This window comes from Poromitra crassiceps, assembly GCF_964638095.1.
Source record: "Poromitra crassiceps genome assembly, chromosome: 2".
NCBI lineage: Eukaryota > Metazoa > Chordata > Actinopteri > Beryciformes > Melamphaidae > Poromitra > Poromitra crassiceps.
In genome coordinates, this window is record NC_139624.1 from 94361156 (window position 1) to 94386199 (window position 25044).

The 25044-nt window shown below is 42.3% G+C and overlaps 1 protein-coding gene across 1 annotated transcript in view; it reads left to right on the forward strand.

The window, feature by feature from the left end:
• Positions 1-25044, forward strand: part of zcchc2 (zinc finger, CCHC domain containing 2) — a gene marked incomplete at its 5' end in the record, with an annotated part of 116610 nt that overhangs the window by 18907 nt on the left and 72659 nt on the right. Inside the window, one exon of the mRNA XM_083631852.1 lies at positions 17140-17211. Within this exon, the coding sequence (XP_083487978.1) occupies positions 17140-17211 (72 nt within the window). The remainder of the gene's footprint in view (positions 1-17139; positions 17212-25044) is intronic.

Sequence of the window (25044 nt, forward strand, 5' to 3'; positions counted from 1 at the left end):
GGAGGGAAAGATCAGCACAGCAGCCTCTGTGTGTATAGCAGGAGGCGGGGCAGCGGGGGGATCAAGTTACAGAGAGCCCCTTTTACACAGTGTGACGCTTTGACCCAATCCGATTTTATTATCGTTATCGTTGTCTAGGGGCGGACTGGATCAACACTCACATGCTGAATTATGGAACGTTACACAGGCTGGGTTTGTCAGAGAAGAGAGGGTGTAGGTACTCACTCAGGCTAGGAGGCTGCATCTGGTCTGGGAGCGTCTTCTCTGGCCAGCTCCGCTCTGCTGGTTGTGCATGAGGAATCCACGATCCCTCCTGCCATCAGGTGGGTCCAGAAGTGGACTAAAATAATCCTTAAAACAGTGCTCCTATATTCTCCTAATATGAGCTGGCAACACGCGGTCCTCCGCGAAGATCTTCTGTGTGGACAACTGAACTCTCCTCAGCTAGCCTAGTGTCAGGCTTCTATGGACGTACTGAGACCTCTTGCACGCCTAGATGGTGGCCATTTTATAGAAATTCTGGCTATCCCGAAATAGAGACAAGGGCGCCACCGTCACAATTGTACACCACACATCTCTTCATAAACAAGATCCTGCCATTTCTCAATATAAATGAATATTATGATCTCTATACGGGCGAAGGGTGAACCGTCACAACAGCCTGTGATGTTTATTACAAAGCCGTGAACGTTGTGGGATTATTACACCTGAGAAACAGACAGACCCGGAGAGAACTCAATTTACGTTAAAAGTGTGGATAATATTCCTCAGTATAATCGATGTGGAAGACGCAGCTTGTTGCTTGAAACACGAGGAGTAATCCGAAACACATAAGTGAAACTAACCTCACGGTTTCATGACAGCGGCTGGAAGACCGAGGGAAGGAGCATGACTGGCTCGCTGTAGCCTGTACAGGGCAGAAATGTTTTCCCAGTGCCTGAGCAGCATCGCACTTCTCCTGTCTGATCAAAGCAGAGGGGGGCTGGGTGGTTGTGAAGTCAGAGAACTTTCTCCTTTGAAAGACCAGCCTGCTGACTGACGCGAGTAAACACAGAGCACATCTCGAGCACGTGGGGGGAGGGGCGGACAGTGAGACAGAAGTCAGTCACAATGCACACTGCTTTTCTCTCTCAAACATTAAAAAAATCCTTTCTCTAAATGAATGTTCTGGCAGTGGCAGGAGCTTTTAATTCCTATATAATGCTGCTACAGTAGGTTATGTTAACATTGCTTCCCGCGAAGGAGGAAAAGAATCACCACATTTACAACACGTTGTATGCAAATGTAATATGCAAATTGACCGTTTGACCGACATGCTTAACCGACCAATGACGTTCTCGGCGGTTAAACGGTTAACCGTCGACATCCCTAGTACAATGTAACATGATGGTCACTATATTGCAGGCACTGTACTGTACAATGTAACATGACGATTAGGGGTGCACCGATTGCGATTTTGTTGGCCGGTTCCAATTTCCAATTTTTGAATAGTCTGACTTGCCGATACTGATTTTTGACGATTCTGATTTTCTTTCTAAGAACAATAATTGACAGCTTACACAAACATTTTTGTAACTTTGTTTCAAAATTAAGATTCATATAACAATTCTTATCATTTGCATGAAGCAGTTTGTGAAAATACAATGAATAAAAAATAAAATAAAATCCAGTAGCCTATATCCCACAGCTATCATGCATTTACTTTTCCAAAAGAAAACGGGTGCAACAGAACATCAGAATGTGATCCATGGACAAGGAGTTTATAGCCTGGCTCCAGACCACTCCTCTTGAGTAGAAGGGGAAATGAGTTTATGAGTTAACGATCTTCAGTCTGAATATCAGACGGAGTTAACACACAGTCCGAATTTTTGTATGCGTTTTCTTTAACTCATTGAGTGCCAAGGACGAGTATGTTCGTCAATTCGTTTAGTAACGTAGAGTGCCAAGGACGAGTATGTTCGTCAATTGCGTTTTTTGACGGTGGGACGTGGATCAATGCCTAATACATCTCCTGTAAAATTTTGGGGCATGTTGAATGTGTATAACCTATTTTACCGACCCATTAGGTGGTGACAGTGCTCTCCAGATTAGAGAAAGTTGAGTAAAAACAGCAGAAAAAGCCGTGATGAAACCATTGAATGGTTTGGCTTTTCGCTGTCGCGCTGGGAGCCGGCGCACAACGGTGGGGGGCTCCGAAAATAGACTCTGGGTGCAGCACACTTTGAAACGCGCAGCAGAAAGCCCAGAACGCCCAGAATCGGACGCAGCTTCATCCCAGCTCACAACCGAAACCCCAGAAACGAGCGAGCTCGATCCAGACTCCCCTGACGAGCGGCGGCCATCCGAACGTGGATCCGCAAGCAGCAGAGACTCGCCTGACAAGCAGCAGAGCGAGCAAAGCCACCAGAGACACACCCACGGAGGAGGAGTTTGGAGTTGAGGGGGGTGGGGGTGCTGTTATATTGAAGGAAATTACTGTTCAGATGTTTCAGGTCAGAAAATATTAGTTTCAGAGTCAGTGATTTGCTTGAAATGCTTAATTTCACAAAAGGCTCAATATCTCAGCTTTCTAGATGGAAACGCCTGTTTTTGCTGTTTTTGACCTATCTTCTCCGGCTGATAACTAAAGAACGGAAAATGATATCAATAAACTTTTTTTTGCTGCTGATACAATAGAGTCTCATCGTTCTTTGTGCGTGTTCGGTGTTTACATAGTAATATCACACAATATTCTGTGGGCCTCGAGAAATCACTGAAAACGCTCTGAAACTCTGGCACTGGGAGCGTCCGTTCTCCAAAAGTGGCTGGCACTCAATGAGTTAATCTGCCATCCGAAAAAAGATTGTCACACACAGAAAACCTTGCACACTGAGTCCGATGCATTTTATTATTATGTTCGTGGTTCTATTTGCAATACGAAACAAATAGTCTCTTGTATCCATGTTACAACATGACTGACAGGCTGAGGCAGCAGCGGTGATGTGGAATGGAGAAGGCAGCTGCCAGAAGGTTGGGCAATGGTTATCATTAGGGATGTAACGATAACCGGTTTTAATGATAACTGATAAAATTCCTTACGATAACTGTACCGTTTAAAATTTTCATTATCATTACCGTGGTACCGTGATTACCGTGTTACCAAGATTACAGTGCTTTGAAAAACATGGTAAACACTGTCCATCATCAACCAAAGTTGGCACCCGTCTCCCAGATGCAAACACGCAGCCTTGGAGAAATGATTTCAGTGAGTGTATCAATCCTTTTTGGGTCTGAGTTTTCAATATAAAACTTGGTGAAATGATTTCTGTGAGTGTATTACTACTTTTGAAAATTTTCAGCACATTTTAACAAACCGTGATAATACAATAACCGCGATAATTCTGTTCACGATAATTGTGATGTGAAATTTTTATACCGTTACATCTCTAGTTATCATACTGGACAGAATGCTCACGTTCACCTCAAAAATAGTGTCAGATAAAAAAAATCAAGTCAGATGGTTTTTAATGGGTTTAGGATTCAACATATTTTTCATCGAGCTGCACATGTAACCGAAGTGAATCAGCGCTGATTCCTCCTGAGTCCCGAGTGGTAGCGAGTAGGTTGGTTAAACTCACTCCCCCAGTATAAAGGCACGTTAATCAGCTCCGCCAAGGGAGCTAGCTCTCTTGGTGCAGTGGTTAACGTGTCAGCCTCGTAAGCCAAAGGTCGGCAGTTCAAATCCACCCCTGGGTAAGCCCTTAACATGGGTTGCTGCAAGTACCACCAACACAACGCCGTTAGACACGCACCGAACCGGGAACACGGGACGACTACACATACCGTAACACCCCTAATAAATGGATGGAAAAATGGACTGCATTTATATAGCACTTTTATCCAAAGCGCTTTACAATGTGCCTACATTCACCCATTCACACACCGAGGGCAGCCAGCTGCCACACAGGACACTGGCACAGCCATCGGGAGCAATTCGGGGTTCAGTGTCTTGCCCAAGGACACTTCGACATGCGGACTAGAGGAGCCGGGGATCAAACCACCAGCCTTCCGATTGGTGGACGACCCGCTCTACCTCCTGTGCCACAGCCGCCCCGGCTGTATATAGATGTATATAGATATATATACATACATATATATAGATATAGATATATAGTAGGGATGGGTGGGAGACGGGAGTACTCGAGTACTCGTTCATAACGTCAGTACTCGAGTAACGTTTCCGCTGTTCGGGTACTCGCCTCACTCCCCACCCCTTTAAAAATGGTCTAGATCTACACACGCATCGTCATGTGGATCTGGCAGCATGAACTGCACGGGCGTCAAGTCAGCCAGAATGTACAAGTACGTCATCCGCTTTGTTGCTTTCAAAATAAAACGCTTATTGTAACGTAACCTTATTTATTTTCAGTAATGCCTTAGAGCCACAGTTTCACGCCATATAACATCACGAGTATTTTGATACAAGGTTTGCTGCTTCGTTCGTTGAAATATTTTTTTCTCGTCCAACGTGCATCAATAAGCTATTTACTTTTGTTTAAGTAACATTGTTTTGAAAGTTTTAACCAGAAGTTTTCCAGTTCATCCCGAATCCGCGAGCTCGAAAATGGTGGCTGGAGATTATGCTCCCAAAGGAGACAGATGCACACTTCTTCATAGCACACGCCCGATAAAACTCATTCAAAACTTTGCACTAGTTTACTGACTATACTGTCATTTCCCATAACGTTAGTCACAAGAAATGTGGAGAAATAATCACTTTTTGGGGAAATGTGGAGAAAGAATCACTTTTTGGGAGACAATCGCTTCATGGTGATCACTATTTAGCTGCAGCTGTAACGTTAATCACACTGGTCAGTTTTCACTTTTTGGCAGAACGGACCTAATCCGTGGATTTACGTTAGTGTAACAGTGATCATGAAGTAAAATGGATGATACTGGACAATGGACATGTATTGGAATTGAGCCTTTGTTTGTTTCACAACATTATTGTCCGCTCCAAAAAGTGCTAATGCCATCCATCCAACCATCGGAGATGCTGTCTGAGGTAGGCTTTTAGACGTTGGCGTCACCTAATATCACAGTCAATCCCTCTCCTCACAAAAAATGCTCCAGGTAGTGCTTTTTCCATGCAAAAATGCAAACGTTATGTGTGAACAGCCCCATACACAGCAGATTACCCCTGCTCTGTCATTACTCCCCCCCGCGCGAGTACCCGGTTACTCGTTCATAATAGAAGGAGAGTACTCGAGTATTTAAACTGCTTAAAATGCCCACCCCTAATATATATACGGTATATACACCTCACGTTAGTCGGCTGTGCACATGGAGAGGGGAGAGGAGCAGAGGAGGAAAGAATTCCATGGCCCCAAACCTAGTCCGCAAAAAAAAAAAAAACAACATCAAAATTCCACATGATCGACGTGATTCGTAACGATCAATTGTCGATTTTTCAAGAATTGGTGCCCATTCCTTATAATTTGTGGAGGTGAATACATTGCAAATTCAAAAAAATTTTTTTAATAGATTTCTCTGCGGTATCGTGATACTACAGTGTTTCCCACAGGATTTTGAGTTGTTGTTCAGTCCTTACGGCTCGATCCCACCTGGCCCGTTCTGTACGCGTTCCGGCTCCGACACAACAAACAGAATGAGAGAGGCGCAATCTAGGGTAGTTGAACGAAACATGATGACACCCCAGACAGGGTGAGGGGCAGAGCAGCAGCGGCTGCAGGGTTTACTCGCTCAATACAAATAGCCCTTCACTCTTTGCACTGCGTGTTTCTCCAATACGGGACAAAGCGCGTCCCGTATCAGTTCAATACGGAACACGTCTTTTTGTTTACAAATACGGGACGATTCCGTATTTTAAGGAACAGTTGGCAACCCTAAATGCAAGAGTTCTCCTCCTGCTAACAGGCACTGTATGACAAATAAAGAAATAATTTCAGCCTACTTACCCATGGTAGAAGCACAAAAATCAAGGGAAAATGACCAAATCAAAAGCAAGTCAACGACAGACTGTGTTCTTTGTGTGTTGTGCTCTTTACATCCACCCCGTTGTACACACAGTATCGCGCGATCTCGCTGCCAGACAGCGCTCGGAAGCGCTCCGCTTCTGAAACGTGTGCAGTGGGACATGCCGCCGTGCGGAGGACAGAGCAAGGCTGCGGCGCAGCCAGAACGCTGCACAGACGGACTTGGTGTTACAGTGAGTGTGGTATGGCTGTTAAGTTAAAATACTTTCAAATGTCCAGCGCAATGCACGGAGTTCCAGGCAGTCAAGCAGAAGGCGGACTTGTTTTGTTGCCATTTGATGTATAACGTTAGTGAACGGTGGCTGGCTGATATTAGCGGTCTTTAACCTGGTCACACATGCAGCCCTGCTCCCCAGTGCTTCACAGACTCCCAAGCTGTTTTGTCTGCTGACCGCTGCCAGGTGTTTTTGAAGCAGATACGACGGTGATGTGTGATTTTCCTGGCTGCGGACTTTCCGAGGAGAGGCGGCCGCCTCCCCCACGTGCATCTCAACGAATCACGATGCATTTAATCGATCACGTGTCTTGAGAATGACATCTAACCCGTTCTACTCTGCCTTTGATTGCCCCCGATATCGCTCAATCATCACTCCACTAGTGTGTGTTTTTTTATACTTTATTTTTACATCCTTTTTTCAAGAGAAAATACACACAGGACAAACAACAACAACAACAAAAAACAACAACAACAGGAGGTCAGGAGAGGTCACAACCTATGCTGTGATGCATTCGTCAGGAAAAGTGTGCATTTACTCCAAAGAGTATGTCCCTTTCCCCTTTTTTTGTACAAGAGAGAGAGAGAGAGAGAAAAAAAAATCATTGAGTGGGAAATACTGTGCTACCCGGTATCATGATACTTTGGCTGGATACGAAGAATCAGCGGGACGTCACTCATGACACCGCAAATCCCCCGGAAGCACAGCCATTAACTAGTATGAGTTTTGCCAAACAAACATTCATATCTCAAAAACTATACATGACATTGCTTATATTTTGACATTCGCAGTTTTTAAAATGTAAACAACATCGTCGGGGCTAGAGTGAGCACTCAAGGCTGGCTCCATAGAGTCCCATTGCTTTTTTCCCCCGGAAACGCAGTTTGTTTACCAAAATGCTGCTCAGCTGATCCCTTGTATAGTATCGCAGGATATAATCTTGGTATTGTGACAACACTAACACACACATACGCCATTCATTTTAACTCATTCCCCGCCAGAGTTTCAAAGGAAAAGTCGCCAGCCACCACTAGGGTTTCTGATCATTTTCACTAATTTTCCAAGACCCACAGAATACTTTCTTCTATGACTATGTACAGATCCTTTCCAAAAAATTTGAATATCATGGAAAGTTAGTTTTTTTCCATAATTCCTTTCAAAAAGTGAAACTTTCATAGTGGATTGCTATCTACCTCTATGTGTTCTATTTTTACTGTTATGCGCATTGTATATGTTGTATCTTGCTAATAGTAAGTATAATTTTTTATCATGTATTAGTCTAGTAGGAACGGGGGGTACCCGCGCACCCGAAAGATATATTTTTCTAACATAGATTTTTGTACTCCTCAAGGTGTCTAATAAACAAATTTTGTTATTACCCCGTTGAAATAGTGTCCCATGGGTCCGTTTGGTGGCCATCTTTGCGGGCATATTGCGATGTCTGATGAAAATGGATAAGGTCATAACTTTTGAACTAGACGTCATACAGAGACAAATGACACCACTTTTCTGTATGATTTCTGCATGAGGAATTGATTGAGAGGGCTGTTTTAATGATTTTAACAGGTTTGGTATAGTAAAACTCAAAAACATTTGAAAAAAGTGTCTAATTTACTCTCAAAATCTTGCAAAAGAAATCTATCTACATATTACGGTAGTCCATGGGCCAGAAGGGTTGGGAATAATGCTCATATTGATTTTTGGCAAGGTATACATCTCTAGAGTTAGAAAATATGTGAGAGCATTGCACCAATGGTAGCTAAATGTGTGTTATCACTCGATTTATAACACCATGCAAAACATAATAGTTGCGGGACTTTTAGGGACATTTGAGGGTAAGTTCATGCAAATCAAGTCTAAAAGCACCAGATTTTGCCCAGAATTAGCCCAGGGCATGCTCTAACAATTGAGCCAGAGTGCCCGAGCCGGTGACCCCTGGGGTCACCATGGCGGCCAGATCCAATATGACCACTGTCCGAAAAAGATTTTGGCTATAACTTTTGAAAGAGATGAGCTAGAAATACAGACTTGGTGTCTATCTTATGTTTTTTGACCATTAGAAAGGTGTTGGAATGCTTATCTTTACTAATGAAGATGTGTGTGGACCCCTAATCTGCATATTTCCAAGATGGCGACTACCTGAATATGAGTTTTACCATAACTGTTGATGCTTTTAGTAAACTCGGTGTCCATTTTATGGTTTTTGAATTTTAGAAACACATTGTAATACTCAGATTTATGATTGAATCTATCTATAGCCCTCTACTTTGCATAGTAAGTAGGCTACCAATATGGCAGCTAAACAACTTTTTTTTTTTACATACACTTTTGTAGTTGTAAGAATGAGTTACCATCAAACTGGTGGAAACAAACAATCTACAGTATTTATCTTACATATTTTATTGAAACAATTAGTGAGTAACACTTAGGTATGTCCATGGGTTGGGGGGGTTAAGTTAGATTGAGTGTAAAGTGTTTTTTGTTTATATCCTTATATCCACAGCCAGATTAATCAAATATTGTTGTCTTGACTGCATTGTTGGTACAGGCACTCTTGCATCCACATTGAGGTGCCACGGGCTCCAGCTTTACAGCATTCACAGCATCCACTACATGACTTTTTGCAGCTGCAGCAGAGAATGATGACTCAGGCTTTACTGGCATCTGAAAGATGGGTCCAGTAAGGTTCCCAAGTCTTGGTCATGGGAGTCCCAGTACCAGCCCCACGTACTGAACTCTGGATATTTTGCTGGACAGAGGTTGCCTGATTCCAGTAGAAGCTGGTCTGCAGCAGTCCCCATTTGACATGCTGAATCAGTGCATCTTGGGTGGGAGGCAAGTTCTCAAGGGACTTGGTACCATTTGAGAAAAGCGGATGTCTGGCTTCATCTACTTGGCTGGAGACACAGCTCTTGCTGGACATGACAACAACCATAATGCTTCCAGTCTTTGGACATCGACATCTGAGTTGATCGGGTCAGGCTCCAAGGTGAAGGCATCCACGGTCTCAGTGAGATCCGCATGTTGCTTCCCAAGCTGTCCATCCACTCCTTTTCCCATAGCCCTGGAAGGCTGATGTAGTATCACATCATTTTAGCACATGGAAGAGATGTAATGCCAGTGATCTCTGGGGACCAAGAACATTGCAGATTTTGTGAACATAAATGTATTTTCCACATGTGAAGCCGATCCAGTGCTCTGTGAGGCCTAATGTGTAGACGAAGCGTATTGCAAGTATTACAACGTCACTGTCGGACGTATGGATCCTGAGTTTCTATGGCTACTGGCCCAGCATGTGCCAGGTGCTATAAATCATTCTACTGTAGTGTCTGCTTCAGGATGGTTACAAGGCTGAAGTGCAGATATGTCATATTCAGATCTGCTGGAAGGTACTGTATAACATCCTTCTTGGGAGAAAGGAGGAGTTCATCCCAAAACCCTGGTCGCCCTCACCTTGGGGTTGTCATGTACAGCAAAAGCTGTACATGTAGCTCCAGCCAAGTAGATGATGCTAGACATTGGCTTTTTTCAAATGCATCAAGAGAACCTGCCTCCCACCCAAGATGCACTGATTCAGCATGTAAAATGGGGACTGCTGCAGCCCAGCTTCTACTGGAATCAGGCAACCTCTGTCCAGCAAAACATCCAGAGTTCAGTACGTGGGGCTGGTACTGGGACTCCATGACCAAGACTTTGGAACCTTACTGGACCCATCTTCCAGATGCCAGTAAAGCCTGAGCAATCATTCTCTGCTGCGTCTGCAAAAAGTCATGTTGTGGGTGCTGTGAATACTGTAAAGCTGGAGCCCGTGGCACCTCAATGTGGATGCAAGAGTGCCTGTACCAACAATGAGGGTCGAGACAACAATATTTGAGTAATCTGGCTGTGGCTATAAGGATATAAACAAAAACCACTTGTCATCTGAAGTCTTTTATGCAAAATCAGTCACCCTGGTAAATCAAAAGGACTGAGCACTTCTAACTCAATTCAACCTATGGACATAAGTAGGCTACTACTCACTTGTACATATAGGCACCAATATATGTTTTGTTCTGTTGTTTTTGTTTCTGATATTGTAATATTTTGTTCAAATTCTAAACACCTTTGATCAGTATTGATAGCATTTCACATTTATGGAGAGCATTGATGCACAGACTGGCTATTACCTGTATCAATGGGAATGGGTTCTACTCTATTTGTCTAATTGTTTCAATAAAATCTGTAAGATACATACTGTAGATTGTTTGTTTCCACCAGTTTGATGGTAACTTATTCTTACAAGTCTACACTCAATCTGGGTGAAAGTGTATGTAAAAAAAAAAGTTGTTTAGCGGCCATATTGGTAGCCTACTTACTATGCAAAGTAGAGTGCTATAGATAGATTCAATCATAAATCTGAGTATTACAATGTGTTTCTAAAACTCAAAAACCATAAAATGGACACCGAGTTTCTAAAAGCATCAACAGTTATGGTAAAACTCATATTCAGGTAGTCGCCATCTTGGAAATATGCAGATTAGGGGTCCACACACATCTTCATTAGTAAAGATAAGCATTCCAACACCTTTCTAATGGTCAAAAGACATAAGATAGACACCAAGTCTGTATTTCTAGCTCATCTCTTTCAAAAGTTATAGCCAAAATCTTTTTCGGACAGTGGTCATATTGGATCTGGCTGCCATGGTGACCCTGGGGGTCACCGGCTCGGTCACTCTGGCTCAATTGTTAGAGCATGCCCTGGGCTAATTCTGGGCAAAATCTGGAGCTTTTAGACTTGATTTGCATGAACTTAGCCTCAAATGTCCCTAAAAGTCCCCCAACTATTATGTTTTGCATGGTGTTATAAATCGAGTGATAACACACATTTAGCTACCATTGGTGCAATGCTCTCACATATTTTCTAACTCTAGAGATGTATACCTTGCCAAAAATCAATATGAGCATTATTCCCAACCCTTCTGGCCCATGGACTAATATGTAGATAGATTTCTTTTGCAAGATTTTGAGAGTAAATTAGACACTTTTTTCAAATGTTTTTGAGTTTTACTATACCAAACCTGTAAAATCATTAAAACAACCCTCTCAATCAATTCCTCATGCAGAAATCATACAGAAAAGTGGTGTCATTTGTCTCTGTATGACGTCTAGTTCAAAAGTTATGACCTTATCCATTTTCATCAGACATCGCAATATGCCCGCAAAGATGGCCGCCAAACGGACCCATGGGACACTATTTCACCGGGGTAACAACAAAATTTGTTTATTAGACACCTTGAGGAGTACAAAAATCTATGTTAGAAAAATATATCTTTCGGTTGCGCGGGGACCCCCCGTTCCTACTAGACTCTTGACTGTTTAGACATTAGGATTTTCCTTTGCTGTATTTGATATGTACTGTGTGCGCACAGGACTCTGTGTGCCCAGGGACTACAGATGCAAATTAGCTTTTAGCTATCTCTGGTGCAATATATTTATTGTGTACTGTCCCTGCTTCAATAAACAATAAAGATAAAGATAAGATTACACACAAAGTGAAATCTAGCCTTTATTTGTTTCATTTTTCATAATTTTGGCCTACATCTCCAGAAAACCCCCAAAACAGTATTTCAAGAAATTTGAATAGTGTGAAGAAAATCAGCAGTTACTTCTCAGTTATGACTGACTCCAGCCTCAGTCCACTCCCTCTGAATCTCCGCCTAATTTTTTGAATCGTCTTTGCTTGACAATCCGCTGAAGCCTACAGTCATCCATGGTATTTCCATGATATTCTAATTTTTTCGAAAGGATCTGTAAACACTGAATATCCCAAAAGAAAGAAGAGAGCCTCTACTTTCATACGGGAAAATAAGTTTGATTCTACCTTCTACCTATCCGTTCTTTAGTTATCGACCCTTGAATGTAGGTAGTGTTCACTGAAAACGTCTGTCTCCTTTAGTTTAGTTTAGTTTTTAGTTTATTTGTTTGACATTTCAAATTAAAAGGACACTTCCAGAGTACATGCACAATTAAAAGAACATCAAGGATAACACAAAAAAGTCACAAAACGTATTTCCATTGTGGTCCTTGTTTGTAGTGAAATGTCATGGGTGTGCGTGCATACATGTACATGGAGATAGTGTAGAACAGCATTGGCCACACGTAAAAACACAGAAGCATCCAACACAAAAAGTATTCACAACAATCATAGTACAGATAACGTTTCAAAATACATACTACAGCATGCGCTGGGACGCGTCATCAGTGATGCTAGGTGGGGTCGTAAGGTGTTTCGGGTCTGTCAACATCATACACCCTCGCCCAGTAGACCCAGCCGAGGCCGATTTAAGACCCCGACCCGTGTCCCGGAAGCAGCCGCTCATGGATCAGCCTTCCTACTCTGTCTGCAACGTTGCCCGCGGAAGTTGAGCATGCCCAATCCGCTGCAATAGAGCTAGTGCTACACCGCAGTAATGAAACTAATAAAACTTCATTAAATGTGCTACATACAGTCCTGCACACAACTAACTTTACAGAGGTACGCTACCTAGAAGGCAGTGTTTCAGTTTTTGCCTTAAGCATGACTATGTTGGTAGTCTGTTTAATGCTGTTGGGTACCTTATTCCAATCATGGGCACCTGAGTATCTGAAAGAACTTTTGCCCATCTGACTACTGATCTTTACCAGTGTCAGATTTGCTACACTAGACCTGGTGTTGTGCCTGTGGGCCTCTCTGACCTGTGGGAAGAGGTCTAATAAGTAATTGGGGGCTGTACCATTTACAATTTTATGGACCTGACAGAGTTTTAGGGGCACTTTACACGAGGACGGTTTCCTATGGAAACGGGGAATTATTGTATCGTTAGTGCCTCCCGTTAAGACGGCGACGGCGAATTCGCGCTTAGGAAACGACACATTTTAAAACCACCCTCCAGAGTGAAATTGTTAGAGACGCTTCCCGCTGAGCGCTCCATGTAATCGCTTTGGAACGGCACATTTCAGAAACTCTGACGTGCCTGTAGCGTGCCTGCACACGCGATTACGCCATAGCCGTGCGCGAGTTGGCAACCAAATACAACGTCAGTATGAATGAAGTTTGGCAACACTCAGAATTAAGCTACACTGCGGCCAACTTCAGTTACATGTTCATAGCGTTACTGCTGCGAGGAGCCGATGGCTGTACCCGGTCGGCATTTAACGTTAGTTACAAAAGCAGTCGACAGTGTTTTCTCACTGCCAGTAGCAGTAGGGTGACAGATCACAGTCAGCGCTCCGGGTCCTCGCTGCTCGTTAAAGATTTCCAATAGGCGTTATTCTGATAAACTGGTCACATATATGTTACATTCTCACCCGACAAATATTAAAACTTTAACAGTTTGTTTGTTTTTTTTAGCTTGAAAAAAGCTTTTTGGCAAGTCTAAATGACTGCGGAAAGTGTACTCTACTTCCGCGTTTAAAGTGAAGTATAAGGTGATCACACTGCCACCTAGCGACCTGGCATGTACATTACGGCGTTTTAAAAATTCAACAGCGCTCGTGTAAACAGGGAGAAGGTGTGAAGGAAAAGGTGTGAAGGAAACGCTATTGTGTTGTTTCTTTCAGAAACTGTCCTCGTGTAAAGGGCCCCTTAGCTTGTGTCGCTCTGGACTCCACAGGTAGCCAATTTAGCTGTGTGAACTGGTTCTCTAGTTCAGTTTGTTTTGAGAGACCTGGAGCTTTGTCTTCCACAGCTTGAGGAGACTGCTGTACCAGGCTGTGCTCGCAAAGTCAAAGTGGCATTGAATTAAGCTGGATGCCACAAGTACCCGACTTTCCCTGTCCAGGAACTCTGACTTAGAACTTAGTTCTAGCATTCACTCTCCCTACTACTTTCAGGGCCATACCTGCGCCCCCTACATTGGCATCAAGTGTACGTCTGTAGTTTACAGAGGTGTTAACAGAGACATCGTTATCTTTAAAATGTAATTTAAAAACCTTGGCTCTGTCTCTCCCCAAAAAGCTGATGAAAAAAAGCATTTTTGTAAATGAAGTCATCTTCACGGGTCCTGAACCGAATAAATGTCTTTGATGGCGGATACTGGCCGGTGTTACACTTAACTGTGATCCCCATAATGATTTGGTTTCCCCTTCCGGTCAAACACGCCTGTGGGCACAGTTTTTAGTAACACCGGTGCGAGAAAGAGATTCACCCTGCTCTTGAGAGAGATGGGTCGGGCATTTGTTTTACACGGGTGGGGGGGGGGGGGGGTTGGGGGGGACTGGTTGTGTATGGAGGTCATGAGCAGATCTGCCGGTTGAAATTTACAAGGTGTGAGAGTTTAGGAACTGAGGACAAGTGACTTGTGGACGCGTTGTCAGTGCCTGCAGCGTGGAGGCAGCGAAAAGAAAATCCTTCACATTTGAGTCACAGGCTGCCCCCCGCTGTAATGGAGTCCATGCCCATGTCGATAAAACCTGCCGGACCAGCGTTTGAGCAGTGCCTGTACTAGGGATGTTCATCAATTATTGAAAATCGATAATTGATCGTTAAGGAATTGATTCGATCATGTGGAATTTTGATCGATGATTATTATTATTATTATTATTTATTTATTTAATTTTTTTGCGGACTAGGTTTGGGTGGAATTCGTTCCTCCTCGCCCCACTCCATTGCACAGCCGACTAACGTGAGGTGGAGCTTCATATAGTCTCTAGTTTTCTGGATGGGCACGGGCCTTTGTGCCAACAAAACTGTTTTAAACATGGGGAATTCACACCGGCATGCGCCGGGGACACAAACAAACGCACCCAGCAGTCTGCGGACCTCAGTGGCTCATGCCTGTTGATTTGACTCTTGTGCTGTCAGCTAAGCTGGAAGACGCCGATTGCCTTACATCAGGGATACTCAACTTGCTTTGCCCAGGGGCCACTTTCGTGAAATGATAGAAGGGGCCAGGGGCCAGTTAATAAACAATCAATATACATTTTTCTGTAGCGGATTGTGGGTTTTTGGGGTGTCAGTCGGAGTTTAGTCTGACAATGTTGTGCACACCGGATAGTTAGTTAGGTTAAGTACATACATAAGTGCCTGGGTAGCGAGCAGACGGCGGTATTCGACAATTTAGCAGCTAAATCATAGATTATTGAAAGATATTCCATATTCCAGACTGAAATGCTATAACAGAAGTGGAGTATTGGCCAGAATGACATGAACATTTGGACACTTAGGCCATGTTCACATTACAGGCAAATCAGATTTGCTGATAAAGTCATTAATCATCATTATCTTGATTGGTTTCCCAAATCTGATTTGGGAGTGTGTCCGCACTGCCACAAATCTGATTCTCAAGTCGGATCTGTGTGGCCAGACCTAAACAGCCTATCTGCATGGGTTGCTATGGTAACGACGTGGGCGTCAGTAAATACGTACGTTGGTGACGTGGTTTTCCTGCGCAGAAGCATTTGATGACGAGTTGCGAGTGACGTTCAAATCAGATTTGGTGGATCTGCGCGTCCGCACTCAAGTCACATCAGTCGAAAGCAGATTGGAAACTACCTCCATATGTGGTTTGGGACGAGTGACACAAATCAGACTTGGAACGTCCAGACTCATAAAACCAATCTGGATAAAGTCATTAATAGGTCACTAAAGTTCACAAATCCGATTTGGCCTCCTAGTCTGAACATGGCCTTATTCAGCGGGTATCTTGCATGTTGCGTTAAGGTGCACTGTAAAAAAAATAATATATATATATATATATATATATATATATATATATATATATATTTTTTTTTGCAATTCCATCGCGGGCCACACAAGTTAAGTTAACTTGTGTGGCCCGAGTATCACTGCCTTACATCATGTAACCTGACATGTAACATGTTTGTTTACCTGGCCACAGCGCTAGTGTCTGATATTCTTACTACACAGCGGCATCGCCATTATAGCTGGCCAAGAACGCGCAACGTTATTACCAGACCAGAGCAAATTATATATATATATATTATTATTATTATTATTATTATTATTATTATTATTATTATTATTATGCTATCGATAATCGATAATTGATCGTTAATTTTCCCGATTTTCGATTATGGAAATTGTTCAAAATGAACATCCCTAGCCTGTACAGCTGTGTAGGGAAATTGTTGCTTTCCTCTGCTTCCTGGTTTTGTTAGACAATCATGCTCACTCCTGTACAACTTTAGATGTGCTGTAGTATTTCACAAGGTGAGTAAGACAGCCATCTATCACATGACGGTGAAAACACCTATTGACGTCGCCTGACGTCAATGGTGGGGAAGCGTTGTCTCTTAAATGACGTTCCGAGACGAGACACCAATGGCGGAGAATGAGTTAAGGACAGCCTCTGACCCACATTTTCCAGTTCATCTCTCTCTGTACAGGGTCATTTGATAGCAGATAGAAAGGGTTACACGTAACCTGCCTTCCTGGTTGGCTGCTCCTTATGTACGTCAAAGCATTTGTAATCTCATGTACGAGACTTTTCAATATAAGCTAAGCACAAGTTCATCCATGAATGTACAAACTTGCTCCTCTTTGCAATGATATAAATACCTTTTATACAAGAAGACTTCCTGACTCCGGGGTCCTGCTTTGACCTTAAGTGGCTCATTTCTTCACCTTTTGACTGTTAATTTCAATTCTGCATCCCCTAGCTACGGGCCCTTTCCCCTAGCACCTCCCCCGACCTGGATCGGATCCGCACCAAAATGTAATGGCTTCTTCCTTGGTCCATGCTACACCCTTCACCAAGTTTCATGAAAATCGGTCCAGTAGTTTTTCCGTAATCCTGCTAACAGACAAACGGATAAACGTACAAACCAAAAACATAACTATGGCAGAGGTGATCTTGAGTGCCCCCTTGTGGTGTGTTTGGTGACGGAGATTCCCCTGTGCTGTGTTTCAGGTGAAGTGGTCCGACTCCTCGTCCAGCAGTGTGACTAAAACCCACCTGGAACTGGAAAACTTCCTGCTAAAGGTACTCACATCTAAGTACTGTGTTGCAGAGATGTCTACTGAAATTAGCATTCGCACCAGCTAACCCCGGTCTGTCCTTTCCTGTACCACTTGTACCTGAAAGGTGCTAGTGAGTCACTGTAGCATTGACTCTGCCCTCAGCCAGGAAGAAGTAGAAGAGCTGGAGAGAGACTCCCAAGCTGGATGTTTTTCTGCCATGGAATAAACTACCAAATCTATCAAATGGACCCTACTTCACTAGAAAGCTTGAATAATCCACAAACTAACAAACTAGGTTAGACCGCCCAAATATGTGTTTGTATTTTGTTATACATCACTATACATACCGGTAAGTGCAAAGTTTTTAATGATGCTTTATCAGACCTAGATTATGGAGAAGCGTGCATCTGATATTTTCCTAGGTATCGGTATGAAGCTAGAAATTCTATTATTGTGACAACCCTAGTTCGAAGCTATATATATATATTATAGATGGGATCGTTAACGCCATTAACGGCTGCGTTAACGCGAGACTCTTAACGCGCGATAAAAAAATTATCGCCGTTAATCTATTCTCAAAGTTGTCTGGTAGCAGGGTCCACTTATATTGAGCAGGCCATGATGATTATCACTTTAGAATGGAACAGGTATGTAAGCGCGGACATTTATGTCTGCCGCTCTCATGAGGTGGTTTTTCAGATGTGTCGATATAGCAGTTTATCGCAAAAGTGTAATGGAAACAGATTTTCCGCATTTGCACGTCATGTGACCCGTCTTCTCCTTTGGAAAAGCACACCGGTGCGGTGCTCCTGACTGAAGTCACTTCAGTATTCAGTATTCAGTGAAGTGAATACAGTGACTGTGAGTAATACATTACACACGTTTCAGGTACAATGTTATAATAGCCTACACAACATTCTGAAATGTCTAAATCGGACCAGTTGTATAGGCTACCTTTTTTCCTCTGTCTGTCGCGCTCGCATTCACCACAGCCAGCAACATTTTGCGACTCATTTTCTTTTGAATTGATAATCAGGCTCGTTTATATGCGTTGTAACTTCATGTTGTGATTTGCATTGACCATTGGTTAGATTTGAGCATGCAGGGGATGGGATATGGGCAGATCCCCGTGCGTAATCACTGTGGCAGCTGCTGGTAATGGGGAATTGCGTTCAGGTGTGCGCGCATCAGACCAAACTCAACTTCAATGGAAACGCCTACAAGTCGCAATTGTACATTGTCGAAGTTGTAGAAATATCGCAATTATTTTGCGAAAAACTGTAATGGAAACACAGCTACTGACAGTTTAATGCCAGTTTAATATTATTGATCCCAGAAATGTGGGTTGTTTTTCTTATACCCTCTGGTGTTCATTCCAGGTAGTTCAGGATAGAACTTTGTCCAGATGAAGACAAACCATGTGTGTAACCTGCTGGTTTCTTACCTTTAAATGCCTACTGGCTATTCAAGTTGAATTGAATAAACAGAAACCTGTTCACAAGGACTTACTTCTATATTTTGAATGGCTTCGACAGACTTCAAATGACCCATTTTAATCTAGATTAATCTAGATTAATGACCAGGATTAATCTAGATTAATCTAGATTAAAAAAATTAATCTATTCCCATCTCTAATATATATATATTAGGGCATTCACGACTAGTGAATTTTACTAGTCGACTAGTCGTCGCTAAAGGTAGTCGACTAGTCGTTTTTTTTTTTTTTTTTTTTTTGTATCTTTAAGAAAGAACATGAGGTATTTACACGACATACATGGACTATCATATCCCATATCCCATATCCCCCACAAAGAACATCAAAACACAACAAAACAAAACAAGAAAACTGCATAAGATGCACATTAATCCAAGAACAAACAAGACTATTGGACAAACAACCAAACAAAAACAATGCATTCAGCTCCTATCCTGATAAGCCTAATGACACTGGGGTAAAAAGTTCTTAAAGTCAAACTCTGTATGTGGTTGCCATATTTTGGGGATGTCTAAGAATCTGCCTTTGCTCTTGTAGTAAATGTTATCCAACGTATGGTAGCTTGAGAGTTAATTCCACCAGTGAACTACAGCTGGGGGATTGGATGCTTTCCAATTTAAAGCTATGCATTTCCTAGCTGCCAACAGGGCAAGATCTATGTATTTACTTTGAATGCATTGTTTTTGTTTGGTTGTTTGTCCAATAGTCTTGTTTGTTCTTGGATTATTGTGTATCTTATGCAGTTTTCTTGTTTTGTTTTGTTGTGTTTTGATGTTCTTTGTGGGGGATATGGGATATGGGATATGATAGTCCATGTATGTCGTGTAAATACCTCGGCCCCTATTCTCCCACAGGCCTTCGGCGCTAAAACGGGCCTTAAACGCAAAAAAACGTGCCTTGCGCCTGCCTCGGAAGATATCAACATGGCTTTACGCTGGCAAATGCGCTTTAGGCGGAATGGGCGTGGCGCACTCCCTGAATGGGCGAGAATGGGCGTGTCGGCCTTAAATACCGGCCTAATGATATCTTCCCACCTGGCGTAAATTTAGCGCTTAGCGCTTTTGAAAACCAGGCCTATTCAGTGCGCCAGTTGCGTGGAGCGCTCCCCTCTGGCTCTCCTCTGTCACCCTTCTCTGTGTCACTCTCTCCCTCTCTCCTCAGTCTGACAGGCACAATACGACTCTCTCTCTCTGACTCCCTCGCTCAGACAGACACAACACACGTCCCATAGAAAAAAGAAGTTGTGAAATCTCCCAGCATGCATTGGACTAATCCATTTCACTACTAAATAGCAACCAAATGAGCCGAAATAGATATAAAGGTAGATCTAAATAATGTGTAATGGTAAAACAACCTGCAATTGTAGAACATTTCAACATTGGACCAAATAAAACATTGAAATGAAAACACCACCCTATGTGAAACATATATGTCATATTGGGGCTATATATATCCCTTGTAGATTTAACGTGATTTAGATGAGTGACAGTGTAATGCGGTTCTACTGGCATGTGCTATATGATGTCCGCTCCAATAAATTGGCTCTAGCTACTTCACATTTTAGTTTTACAATAAAAACACATTTATGCAATGACTTTACATAATGTAGGCTATATTTATGTGCATATCCTACCATCCTAGCAGGGGAGAAGAAAAGGTAGCAAAACAATATCATTCTGGATAAACTTTCACCAATCTAATTAATCTCATCGTATAGGGATAGGCTATATTTTTCTAGCTGATGCTTTTAGAACATTCTTTTCACTTTGATCTTGCTATAGTGTAGCGTATTTACATGCTTGCAGTATTTAAACTGCAGTTAGATTGGTTTGAGAATAATATGGAATAATAGCCAGACAGACAGAGGGGAAAAAAGGGGAGGGGGGAGATCAGAGCCCTCGGCTTTGAAGCCGGACTGGATCGCTCCGTGGAATTGGAGCTGAAAAGTGAAGCATGTGATTTGTTTACTGGACTTACCCAATCAGCAGATAGTGCATAATATTACGCTTAAAAGGCGTGGTTGTAATGCTTAATGCTGCGTGTAGCGCCGATACCAAAATTTCAAGTGCGCTGGTCCACGCCCACTGATCAGCGCTGCATCTGGCTTTGAGCGCAGTTCATAGGCCGATGCAACGATAGAGCCCCTCATGTTCTTTCTTAAAGATTTTTTTTTTTTTTAGACTAGTCGACTACTAAGCACAGTGTCGACTAGTGGTTTTACTAGTCGACTAGTCTGTGAATGCCCTAATATATATACCGGTATATATATATTAGGGCTGTCAATCGATTAAAATATTTAATCGCGATTAATCGCATGATTGTCCATAGTTAATCGCGATTAATCGCAAATTAATCGCAATTTTTTTTTATCTGTTCTAAATCTACCTTAAACGGAGGTACCTTAAACATGGGAGCTTTGTGCAAAGATGCACTGTTGTATTAATATGGGTAGTAGCTATTATCATTAGTATGGGTAAGTATTTGGCCATTGGTATATTGTTATTATTGCTACTAGTTACTGGGAATAAACATCTCTCAGGATGCTCTGTGTGAAATTAACCTGCTATCCAGGAGCAGCTGTGTGCCAGCTCTCTCTCCCGCTCTCGCTTTCTCTCTCGGTCTCTCTCTCCACTCTCTGTTGGTCTCTCTCGTCTGATCGCCCTCCCGTCTTTCTCACTGTCTGTCTCGCTCGTTTTCTCTGCCTCCCCCCCCGTCTCCGTGTGTGTGTGTGTGTGTGTGTCTGTCTGTCTGTCTCTCTCTCTCTCTCTCTCCCTGCAACGGTCTGATCGTGCTGATGCGTTCTCTCTTTCTCTCCCTCACCCAAAATTCAGTAACACACTCAATAGTTTTGACTAAATTTGTCCACTAAGTTATCAATATAAAGTGATGTACATATTATTATACTACCTGGCAGTGTTGGGGGTAACTCATTACAAAAGTAACATATTACATGTAATATATTACTTTTAGCAGTAACTCAGTAATATAACTTATTACTTATAGGATTTCAGTAATATTATACCAGTTACTTTGTCAAGTAACTCAAGTAACAAATTCAGTACAAAAAAAAATTAATCCAAGCTTAACACATATTTAAAAAATATACAATCATTTCCTAATCAAACTGTGTTTTTATGCAAATAAATAACCACTATAGATGACAATAACAAAGGAAAAGAATAACATTTAGAATTTTGAATTGTTTACACTTCAAGGCGGTTGAAATTATTTTTCGGGATGGTTCCAGGACAGCGATGTCATTCTGCTGCTGCTGTTGTTTTGGTAAAAGCAAATGCGAAAGTAGTGTAATAAGTAACAAGTTACTCTACACAGACCGTAATATTGTAAAGTAACATTACTTTCAAATGAATGTAACTAGTAATATGTAGTATATTACATTTTGAAAGTAACTTGCCCAACCACCTGGGTGGTACACAGTGTGTTGTATTTTTAGCTCTATTTTTAAATTTTTAGTAAATTGTGTAGAGTAAAGAGTATTGCAATATATCACAATATGTATTGTATCGTGATACAATGATATCGCGACCCATGTATCGTGATACGTATCGTATCGTGAGGTCCTTGCCAATACCCAGCCCTATTCTAAAGGCAGATGGGGAAACACACCGCAGGGCGTTCCCCAAACTTTTGAGTAGCCAGTCAGATTGAAAAAGTAGCCGGATCATGTTCGCGCCGTTTTTTCCAGTGATCCTTTCCCCCCAATTAATAAACAAACCTCAAATATGTATCCATGACCGTGCCAATTGAAATAATAGAAATAAACATTCATATAAAAGCCTAATGCTCAATTTAATTAAAAACAAGTCATATTTCAAAACACAAACAGGCAATGTACATTTGTTAAAACAAAGAAAACATTCTCTAGTCCAGTGGTTCCCAACCTTTTCCAACTCAGGGCCCACTTTTATGTCTCAAAAATGTTCGCGGCCCACCTCCGGCCCCATAAATACAAAGGCCATATAATGCGTTCTCAGAGCACTTTTTTATTGAAAATTGAACATAAAGGACTGAACTGAATACAGGAGAAACATGTTGGAAGCTCCACAGTCACTAACACAGCACCTGTAACATGTTGCAACACCTTCAGTATTACAGTTTTCAAGGAGCTGTCCACACACACACACACATACACACACGCACACACACACACACACACACACACACACACACACACACACACACACACACACCAATCATTCAAGGAGCTGTCCATCAGCACCACACAGATGTCAGAAATGACAAGCAAGGGGCTGTCTGTAACAGGCTAATTAACAAATGATTAATAAATAACGGTATCCTTCAACAATGGAAAAATGCATTCTCATAACAATTTGACATCCAATATCAGATCCAAACAAAATCCAAATATCAGAAGAAAGCCCATTAAATCGATAGGGTTACAAATAAACACAAACCCAATATAAAGATGATGTAAAGATGAAACTTCAATTCAAGCAAAAGCAATAACATCAAAGAAACAAAAATCATACTTTTTCAAGTATGATTTTTCAAAATCTTTCAAAAAAAAATAGATTTTTTTTTTTTTCGATTTTTTTTTTTTCAAAAATCATACTTTTTTGGAAATGATTTGGCGGCCCACTTGCAATACCTTCGCGGCCCACCAGGGGGCTGCAGCCCACAGGTTGGGAATCACTGCTCTAGTCTATGAAATAAGGGGGCACAATTACAATTTGATACAGAATGATATAGCATGTATTCAATATGATTCTATTAATCTCTGATAAAGTATTATCATGATGCAACATGCATTTCCTATAGCGCTTTTATCCAAAGCGCTTTACAATCAGTAGATAGTCTACATTCACCCATTCATACACCGATGGCGGCAGGCTGCCACGCAGGGTGCCTACACACCATCGGGAGCAAGGAGGGTTGGGTGTCTTGCCCAGGGACACGGCGACGGCAGCTGGGAGGGAGCGGGGATCGAGCCGCCAACCCTTGCGTCATTGGCCGACCCGCTCTACCTCCTGAGCTAAAGCCGCCCCAAGCTTATGCTTGTTGATTTTTATGCCTCCGCCGGCGATAGCCAGGCCGGAGGCATTATGGATCCGGGTTGTCCGTCCGATGTTCGTTAACGCGATATCTGAGGAACGCCTTGACGAAATGTAATCAAATTTGCCTCAAACATCAACTTAGACTGAAGGATGATCTGATTAGATTTTGGTGGTCAAAGGTCAAGGTCACTGTGACCTCTCAAACGCCATTTTAAAGCTTGTTAACGCGATATCTCAGGAATGCCTTGACGGAATTTCATCAAATCTGCCTCAAACATCGACTTGCACTCAAGGATGAACTGATTAGATTTTGGTGGTCAAAGGTCAACGGTCAAGGTCACTGTGACCTCTCGAACGCCATTTTCAAGCTTGTTAACGCGATATCTAAGGAATGCCTTGACGGAATTTCATCAAATTTGCCTCAAAAATTGACTTGGACTCAAGGATGAACTGATTAGATTTCCGTGGTCAAAGGTCAAGGTCACTGTGACCTCACGAATGCCATTCCCAAGTTTGTTAAAGCGATATCTCCAGAACGGCTTGATGGAATTTCTTCCAATTTGGCTCAAACATCCACTTGGGCGCAAGGATGAACGGATTACATTTTGGTGATCAAAGGTCAAGGTCACTATGACCTCTCCAATGCCATTTTCAAGCTTGTTAACGCCATATCTCAGGAATGCCTTGACGGAATTTCATAAAATTTGCCTCAAACATTAACTTGGCCTCAAGGATGAATGCATTTGGTGGTCAAAGTTCAAGGTCACTGTGACCTCACGAACGCCATTCCCAAGTTCGTGATATCGTGATATCTCAAGAACGGCTTGATGGAATTTCTTCCGATTTGGCTCAAACATCGACTTGCACTCAAGGATAAACTGATTAGACTTTGATGGTTAAAGGTCAAAATTCAAGGTCACTGTGACCTCACACACCCAATTTCCAAGCTCTGTAACGCAACATCTCAGGAGCACCTTGACGGAATTTCTTCCAATTTGCCTCAAATGGTGATTTGGACTCAAGAATGAACTAATGGCAGAGGCATAAATCCACGGTGCGGTCGTTCTAGTTTGTGCTTGTACAAGCACCATGTAACCTTGTTAAGGTTGCCATACAAATAAAGTTGATAATTATCATCATATGTGTCGTGGAAAGTGGCATATCCCACAGTGTGACATCAGGCATAACGTTATTAATGCTATTAGTTTGATAAAGGAAGCAAGGACTGTTGAAAACCATAGCTGTGTAACGTTATTCAGATTGCTCATATAGATGGTCTATCTAACAGACAGCATAACGTTAGCCTGATTGTCAACAGGTCTTT